Source organism: Populus euphratica, unplaced genomic scaffold (assembly GCF_000495115.2).
Source record: "Populus euphratica unplaced genomic scaffold, PopEup_1.0 scaffold94.1, whole genome shotgun sequence".
Taxonomy (NCBI): Eukaryota; Viridiplantae; Streptophyta; class Magnoliopsida; order Malpighiales; family Salicaceae; genus Populus; species Populus euphratica.
The window spans coordinates 401,045-410,242 of record NW_011499977.1 but is presented as its reverse complement, the minus strand read 5'-3'; the positions used below and the strand labels follow the sequence as shown (position 1 = coordinate 410,242).

Genomic DNA, 9,198 nt, shown 5'->3' with positions numbered 1-9,198 from the left:
TCATAAAATTAAGTATAAATTAAATATAAACCAAATATCATAATATTTATTTGAAATTATGATAAATTTATATAATTTATAAAAATAGATTTAAAATCAAGTAAATATTAAAAAAATTGAAGATAAAAAAAGGAGGTGATAGGAAAAAAAAACACTCATTTCTTTCATTTTTCATATAAATAAAGAAGGAGATGCGATGTTCCCAATTTTTTTAGTATGAAGTATAATTTTTTAAAATAATTTTATTCTACAGACGTTAGAAGTGTGTGTGTGTGTATATTAATAATTTATATTTCAAACACACCTATAGCCATACTTAATCAGGTTTAAGTGTATAACATTATTCGTCCATTTAAAATAAATTATTTTGTTGCATCATTTTCAAGAATTCGAAACTTGTAAGATAACTGGAAATGTTTGTCTGGTATTGATGCGTGTGCACTCTGAGATGAAAATAACATTAGCAAGAACAATGCTTAGTTAATTAGCTACGAGGTTCTGTCAAAATTTGAATTATTTTTGTTTTGTTTTCAATTAAATTTTTTAGTATTTTCAAATTATTTTAATGTTTTTATATTAAAAATAAATTTTAAAAAATAAAATCTACCACATTTACAAAACCTTTTAAAAAATATATTTTTGATTTAATAAAAAGTAGCCGTTCTTCATTTTTTTTAATATTAAAAGTGGGGTATTTAAAAAAAAATCATATACTTTGATTTCAAAGCAAATCAGACATTAAATTAAATATTGCTTTTATGCCAAAAGCACGTAGCTTCATAGAGACATGATTTTTAATGTTTTTCTTATTAAAACTTACTTTTTGAGAAGATATTGACTTTTTTTTAATTTTAATCACAATGTTTTCTATTTTTAAAAATATTTTCATTAAAACAAAACAAAAATACATTAATAAAAAATATAATTTAGATAGAAGAGATACACATTTTCCCACTTATTTTAAGTTATTTAAATTGTTAAAAACATTTATTTTAATTGTCTTTACTTTAAAATTAAAAAACCTATTAATACAAAAAAAATGAATAAATAAAAAAATGAATAATTATTCTTCTAATAAAATATAGTTTTTCTAAAAAAAATCAAACCAAAACCTTTCTGAAAAAACGGCTCATTTGATCAGTTAAACTTCTTACAATTAATTAGTTAATTGACAGTGATGTAAGCTGTTTTACGCTTTGACGAAATGCCCCCTGTGGAACAAAAACGAAACTCCCACCAAGATCAAATATTCTTAATCGGCTTGTCTGTCTTAGGTGCATCAATTCAGAGCAAGTCTCTGTTGTTTTTGGGACACAACACAACTCAAGAGAAGACCAAAGCCTGATTCACCAGTTTTCTCGGGAAAACACAAATTTTATTTGGTCTTTCGAGTTGTGAAAAGAAAAATCGTTCGACCCTCCTGATCGATTGGGAGCTGGAGTGAATCCCAACCAGCCCCTCAAAAAAGAAAAGGCAAGGGCTTGGGTTGTGTTCAACAATTTATGAGCACAAGATTCCTCAACTTAATACAGGTGAATTTCTGCTTCTTGTTTGATAGTTTTCTCCATTCTGCTGTTCTTTCTAAACCCTAGTCTGTTTGGCAGTAGGTGGAGGAGTAGAGGGATTTTTTTTTCTTTAACCGGATGGATCCTACTCTGAAGCTGCTTGCCTTTCTGATTCTTGCTTTGGGTATGTTTTTATTGTTTAAAGTTTTTCACATATTGTTTTTTGCTGGTCACTCTGCATTTACCTTTTGTTTGTTTCCGTGTTAGCCAATATCCGTCCCATCAAGAGTGATTTTAGCCACTGTGAGAAGGTTGTTAAAAACTGGGCATTCTCTTCCCTTCAACAACGAGTTAAAGAGGACAAGCATACACTTCGAGATTTGTTGTTTTTCCTTCATGTCCCCAGAACTGGTGGCCGCACGTATTTTCACTGGTATTTCCTCTATGGAACATCACATTTTGATCAAATTCGAGGCCTTACTTACAGCTCTACTACCTTATTTTTTGTGCGTGCAGTTTCTTGAAAAGGTTGTACGCTAATGCTCAAGAATGCCCCCGTTCTTATGATAAGCTACGGTTTGATCCAAGGTATCAGTTTCCTATTCAGCATCTCTTTATTTCTTATATTCTGGTTTTCCATCTTTTTGTTCAACTAAATGTTCAGTTTGTTTATGGATGATATTGATAAAATTGATTTCTTTGAAATCTCTTTTGGAGGCTGAAGTGACAACACTCTAATATATATTACATACAATGGGTAATCCTAACGGGTTTGTTTTCTCTATATATCGAGTATTACCTCTACCTCATCCCATCTCTAGATTCACCTCTAATCAAGCAAGTTCTTGCTGTCTATAATTTTATAAGTGCAGAGGTAGGAAGAATGAAAGGCTTGATTGCAGCAACCATATGGCAGTATTTTAAATATTGTAACACTATAAAAAGGGACAAAGGCCATCTATTGATTTATGGAATTTTGATTGATGTAGCTTGCATCTTGTGCAGGAAGCAGGAATGCAGGTTGTTGACAACTCACGATGACTATAGCATGATGTCCAAACTTCCCAAGGAGAAAACTTCAGTGGTGACCATTCTTAGAAATCCAGTTGACCGCATCTTTAGCACTTATGAATTCTCAATTGAAGTTGCAGCTAGGTTTTTGGTGCATCCTAACTTAACTTCTGCTACAAAAATGGTTGGCCGCTTGCGCCCTGGAGCTACTGGAGTCAGTACATTGGATATATGGCCGTGGAAATATTTGGTCCCATGGATGAGGGAAGACCTTTTTGCTCGGGTATGTTTCTCATGTAATCTGCTGCTACCTTTTGGATTTCTCACTTCATCTGTTTATTCTATAACATGATATTTCTTCTTGATTCTTTTGTTTCGTTGTTCATAACTGTTTGGACGTATGCACTTATCTTGAATGCCCTTCCACATTATTGTCCTTCAGGAAAAATACAACTCAAAACAAGACCTAATTAAGTTCTAATTGTATCTGACCATTTTGAAGACACAGATACTCCATGTTATTTGTCCCTCTTCAGTAATCATCTCACTCTAATTTCTTTAACCTGCATGTACATATTCTTTACTATGACCAGGACCAATTCTGCATGGACCTCTAAAACTTGTCATGACAATGCAATAATTTATTTAAAGACTAGGCTTTTTCTTCCTTGAGCTGCATGTTATGTTTATATGTGTTATTCTCATGGACAGAGGGATGCTAGAAAAAGGATGGGCTCAATTGACATTAAGAGGAATAACCCATACAACATGGAGGAAATGGTGATGCCTTTACAGGAATATATCAATGACCCTAGAGCCCATGAGCTTGTACACAATGGAGAGACGTTCCAGGTACTTGTCCTGTTAAATCTCACAGCATGCAGTACTTAAATCCTTTTTCTTTATACAATCTCTCTATCCAGGCTACTATAGTCATTGAATTCTTGGAGTCTTCCCAACTGTTTTAATTAACAGGTTGCAGGATTGACAAACAACTCTTATTTTGCGGAATCACATGAAGTGCGTTGTTGTGTGCAGAAGCATAAGATTCTTGGTGAACATATTCTTGAAGTTGCAAAGGTAATTACAATAGGTTTCTGCATTTTGGACAATGTTGTGTCACGATATTGTTCCTCTGATATTTTTCGCTCCATGGTTGTTTTCATGGTAGATACTTGTAAATCTTGCAGAAGAGGTTGGATGATATGCTATATGTTGGGCTCACCGAGGACCACAGAGAGTCTGCAACTATGTTTGCAAATTTAGTCGGTGCACAGGTGATTTCTCAGGCATTAACAGACAATTCTAGCATGGAGAGTGCTGCTAATAGCAAATCAGGTTGGTTTGGGAAGGAATTCCATTTCCACTTTGGCCCTTCCCTCAAGTGGTTGTGTCACTTCCAAGTCATATAATTTTTATTTTTATTCTTTGCTTGAGGTACAGAGCAGCAGGGTTCTTCGCATGCTGAATCATTGCCTGACAATGATGATAATCAGGTGAGCAGGAGTGAACTCTTTGCTCTTGGCACTAGTGATATTTGGTAATTAAGGCAGTTCATTTAGTAAATGTGACACTGAATACTAAGCAGAGTAGCATGTATTCTTGCTATTGCTTCATGACAGGATAGCACTTCAGACCACAAGGCAGATGAAATTGGTTCCACGAAGGATCTGGAAGAGAAGAAAGAAACTGTAAGGCACATTGTATACATACAATGAATTGTCTTTCCTTTAAAAGATTAAAAGTTAACTTGGATCATCTTTCCAACACATTAGATGACTGTGGGTAAACTTATGGAAGCTTATGAAGGCTGCATGTCTAGTTTACGAAAGACCCAGTCACGTCGCCGCAAGTCTTCTTTGAAGAGAATCTCTCCAGCAAACTTTTCGAAGGAGGTGCACTTTTCAAGATTTTCTTTCACTGACCATTCTTTCTGCTAGTCTAACCCCCCTCTTTTTTTCTTTTTTTTTTTGTTTAAACAAATTTCTTTTTCATATCATCAACCTGCCTCATAATTTGTCAAATTTCTATGAACTTTGACATTTTTTATGCTTCTTGAAGAATTAACAGGTGACAGGATTCGTTGTTGTGTGATAGATCAGGCTGCAGCCAAAAACGATGCTTACTGTCATGCTTTGCTCTGGGTAGTCTGAAATTTGAAGTCTAGCTGAAGCTAATAAATACATTCAATGAGAAATGTGTAACACATCAAACATTTGGATAGGAGGAATGACTGGTTATTTGGGGGGGTGGGAGGGGGGGTGCTTTTCTTCAAGTCATTTCTTTCCCAAACCTCTGATCCTCTACAGTTCCTTTAGTAGATTTTATGTGTAATCTGAAGGGGACTCCTTAGTTGAAGCTGTTTAGTCAGAGGCTTTCAATAAGTCTAGCATTAATCTTGCAGAGTAGTATATCTCAGGAGACCACATCTCTGCATGTTTGTTTTTTGTTGTACCACGGGGCTTTGAAGATTTTTTGGTGCTATGCTGTTTTAGCAGTAATTATGTTAGGATAAAGAGAGATGCTAAAATTTCAAGGAACATTTCTCTTTTTGGTCATGCGGGACAGGACAGCAAAACTAACCTTGCTTCCTTGTGGTAATGTTGTTGCAACTTTTAAGGGTGTTTCTCTGGCGGACATGTAGCTGAATTGGTTTGGACTGGAATGCTCTTTATTTTAAGAGTGCTTCTTTTCCATTTTCCAGATTGTTTCCCTTCAGAAGTAGAAATTCCTTTTCTGCTTGCCTGTATTTATACATTTGTTTATTTCCAAACATCTTCATTCAATGTATTGCATTTTGAAGTTTATGCTGAATTCTGTCTCACTTGTGTATGCATGTGTTTTGAATGTTGAAACATTTTGTAATGTTGGTAGACCGCCTTTTTGAATTGTTATGATTCACTGCTGATGATTTGATTATGGAAGCATCCACTCCTGTTATTACTTACTAACCCTTCCACGATGAAATTTCACAGGATCGTAGTAGGGTTTCTGAGGTGGTTATTCAGCAGATAAGATCACTAAACCACCTTGATTTGGAGCTATATAAATATGCTCAGGAGATCTTTGCAAAGCAACACAAGCATGTGGTGGAAAAGTTGTCTAGTATGGTAAGCATCTCTTTCAGAAATTTAATCTATTCCATGTTTCTGCTGGCGTTCACACTTAATCATACTGGTTATTGCTTCACCTAAGAAAATATTGACTGGTGAAACTTCAATAATATTGTGATGCGTGTTTTAACACTCTCAGTGCTCTCTTCTTGACGCTCTTCCTGTCTCTAACCCATGCTCATCAATGCTTATTTTCTTTGTTTTTTTTTTTCACCTGCTTGTTACACCAATATCCTGTTCTGTTATAGGTTTTAAATATGTGATGACTTATCAGGATGCAGTAACTCCTATTGTAGTTTTGTGAACAAAAAACCCCAACAATACTCTTTTAGCTGTTTATTTCTCTCAACCTTTTTTAATGGTACGCTGTCCTGTGGTATTCATGAAGAGTATTGCTATTTCAGCCACCCATGGCCCTTTTTGAAGAAGCTTTTGAAGATAGTTTTCTGTTCTTGGTACTGGACAACATATATATTATTTCCTGTACTTGAAAATGCAATCTCATTCCATGCTCTGGATATGCATCTGGCAGTTAATTAAAGATGCTAGAAAGCACAATCACAAAAGGCGTAGAACATTAGAGAAACACCAAAATCAAGTCTTTATAGCTTTTCACCACCCAAGAAAGAGCAGGGATGGTTAACAGTGTCTAAACATTCTTTGCACGGAAAGCTATTTGTCATATCTTATAATTACATTTTGATGAACAGCTAATTAAGAACACCTCCAAACAGGCTTAAGCTGTTTGGTTACTGAGTTTTAAAACTTTTGCTTTTGTGTTTCCTGGTGTTATTCCGACATTTTTCTTTGTTTTTCATGGTCATCTTTAAACAGCTTATGGGGTGAATGTGAGGTGCCTTATATTCCATGTTTTTTTTCTAATGCAGGAGGCGGAGAGCATGTTCAACAACCTTGGTGGGATCACGATGTGGAAATTCTTTTCATCAGCCATGTGCATTGTCGTCCTCCTTGCACTCCTTTTCCTATTTGTAAATGCAAGAAGAAGAATGTCGAAAGTTAAGATATAAAACATCACTTTCTACTTGTTTAGAAATAGAAGATATCCATTGGCCAAAAGGGAAAAAAAAAAAAAAAAACTCCTCTACACTGGATAGGAAAGTAGGTTTCATTCCTATGCCTCTCGTTTAATTGAAGCTCGATCAACGATGGACTGGTTCTCTTTTTTTTTTTTTTTTTAAAACGGACTGGTTCTCTTTTTTTTTTTTTTTTTGACAGGGATGGTTTGCTAATGAGATGTTATAAATTTTGTTTATCCACGTCCCTCCTTTTTTTTTTTTTTTTTGTATTTCCTCAGAAATCCAACACCCACATTGGTCCTGTTCATCTTTTGTTTTGTCATTATTATTGAATGTTCAAGCTTAAATGAGTAATTGGCAAGCCCTAAATTCGAAACTTGTGAATTGTGATAGGATGACATAGGACAGCTGAAATCATGGTACATGACTCGGAAAAATCCGAAATCCATGTTTTTCCTTGCCAAAACGAGCATCATAGGCGCTCCAATTTTCACAATTTAAAAAAACGAAAAAGAAAAATAGAAATATTAAAGGACAACGATTTTATTAATCTTTTCTATAAAATCTTTTTCTAAAATAATGTTAAGAATGCAAGTTTGAATTAAGCTATAAAAGACACAGCTAAGGGTATAGACCCCAGTTTATATCTTAGATTAGTTTGGATTAATTTATATCTTAGATTAACTTGAATTAGTATAAATTAGCAAGAATTAGTATAAATTAGCAATGATGTTATTTTGTTTTTTTTTTTAAATTAAACTAGGTTTTTACTAGATCAACTACTAGAGGGTTGAAAGTCAATTAGGTTAATGTTATGATTTTAAAACTTGATTTGGGATTGACCTAGAATAAGAAATCAGTCACAAGTTGTGATGATTGACCTAGTTTAATTTATTGAAAATGATGTTATTTTGACAAAAAAATAAAATAAAAATTCAACAAGTTAATAATTGATTTTTGATCGTGTCTAATTGAATTTTTGACCAAGTTATTTGAGTTTTTTTTTTTAACTTGAATTAATCTAAATATCAGGTCTTTTGTTGACATGCGAGTTTATCCAGGTTTTTAGATAATAAATTATGCTAGATCAACTCATTTATTTTAATTTGAAACCTAAGTTGAGTGACAACTTGGATTAACAAACTATTATTTTGACTCATCAAACCAATAGGGCTTAAAAACACCGATGAAAAACACATAATATCTTGTTGGAAATATTTCGTTTCTAGCAAAGAAAAGATGGAAAGAGGTTTTCAAACAAATAAATAATGTTAACCATCATCATTAGTGATTTACTAGTACAAACAATGATGGGTCCTGCTCCCAATAACAAAGAATATGATGCCCGACCACTATCTTTTCAAATCTAATCTAATTGTCAATAATTTCTCAAATCAAATCTTAACCCCCCCTCCACCCTCACACACACACCCCTTTTCCTCTATCACGACATCATCAAGAGGTAACCTCACTTTAAAGTTATCAAATCCTTTGTGAAAAACATTGAACCAACGAGATATATAGGTGTATCTTTCATTTTCTTTGTCAATTTTATGAAGCACAAATACAACCTTTCAACCCTCCCATAGCAATTGTCGTAGGGTGCGAGTGACGTGATGTCGTCTGGCAACAATGGAGGCTCTTGTCGTGCCTCCTGTGTGAGGTGTTGTGTGTTGTAAAGGGTTTTTTGATTTAATCATAAAATTATGATTAATGTTTAAGAGTCATCACCTAGTATTATAATTACTACGAACTTATGGTCTGTTAAAGTCTGGGTAAGGGGCTAGTTGTGTAACGGAAAGATACATCACTGATTAGTACTTAAAAGTGCATTTTTATCATGGTTTTATATCATCATTTTGCACTTGAAGTATCAATAACTCCTTAACTAAAGCATGTTTTATAATAATATATCTAATAATATAAGATACCTTTAATTTGTGGTAAATATTTATTTTAAATGCAGGCCTATCACATAAATGAAAGGATTGATTGATGACTTTAAGAACTTAAATTGCAAGAGCAAAGAGATGACCAAAATTAGAAAAGAGATATCGGTGCAATCCAAACCGGAACACTGTTTGGTAATTGGGTCATATCTGGAGCTATAGATCTCAGATTTAGGTTTACCTTATATGGATGGAAAGGTAAGACATAGGCCTATAACTTTCATATGGAGCCTAAGATCTAAAAAGGACATTTTCAAGTCCAAATTGTAGCAACAACAAAGAAGCCCGAAGCTGTCCTCCAGCCCGAGCACTGTTCAGTATTTTGGCCATATCTGGAGTTCTAGAAGTCCAAATGAGCTGTATGTTTTACACACGAAAGCTGAGACAATTGTCTACAACTTTCATGTTTTCAAGTGGCTCCAATTTTGACGTTATTGACACGACAAAAAGATTGTTGTCTTCTCCCAAGTGTAGGAGTGTCGAAGTAATAAATAACCCGGCAAGATCGGGGTCGAACAACAGGGATGTTAATTGTACAAATTATAAACAACAATAATACAACAACAATAACAACAACAACAAT

General features: G+C 34.1%; 1 protein-coding gene across 4 annotated transcripts; it reads left to right on the top strand.

Annotated features, from left to right (window-relative positions):
• Positions 1-1,166: 1,166 nt before the first annotated feature.
• Positions 1,167-6,819, top strand: TPST (tyrosylprotein sulfotransferase). Of its 4 annotated transcripts, none has more exons than XM_011046089.1 (13): positions 1,167-1,532; positions 1,608-1,689; positions 1,773-1,938; positions 2,022-2,093; positions 2,511-2,799; positions 3,228-3,368; positions 3,492-3,596; positions 3,707-3,854; positions 3,954-4,012; positions 4,139-4,207; positions 4,292-4,411; positions 5,492-5,626; positions 6,517-6,819. In XM_011046089.1, the coding sequence occupies exons 2-13, from the start codon at positions 1,644-1,646 to the stop codon at positions 6,655-6,657; spliced, it is 1,491 nt and encodes a 496-aa protein (XP_011044391.1). In that variant the 5' UTR covers positions 1,167-1,532; positions 1,608-1,643; the 3' UTR covers positions 6,658-6,819. The 4 variants fall into 4 exon arrangements, with proteins under 4 accessions (XP_011044391.1, XP_011044390.1, XP_011044392.1 ...); XM_011046088.1 differs by having other exon boundaries at positions 1,605-1,689; XM_011046090.1 differs by having other exon boundaries at positions 1,168-1,532; positions 1,605-1,689; positions 3,960-4,012.
• The last annotated feature ends 2,379 nt before the right edge of the window (positions 6,820-9,198 follow it).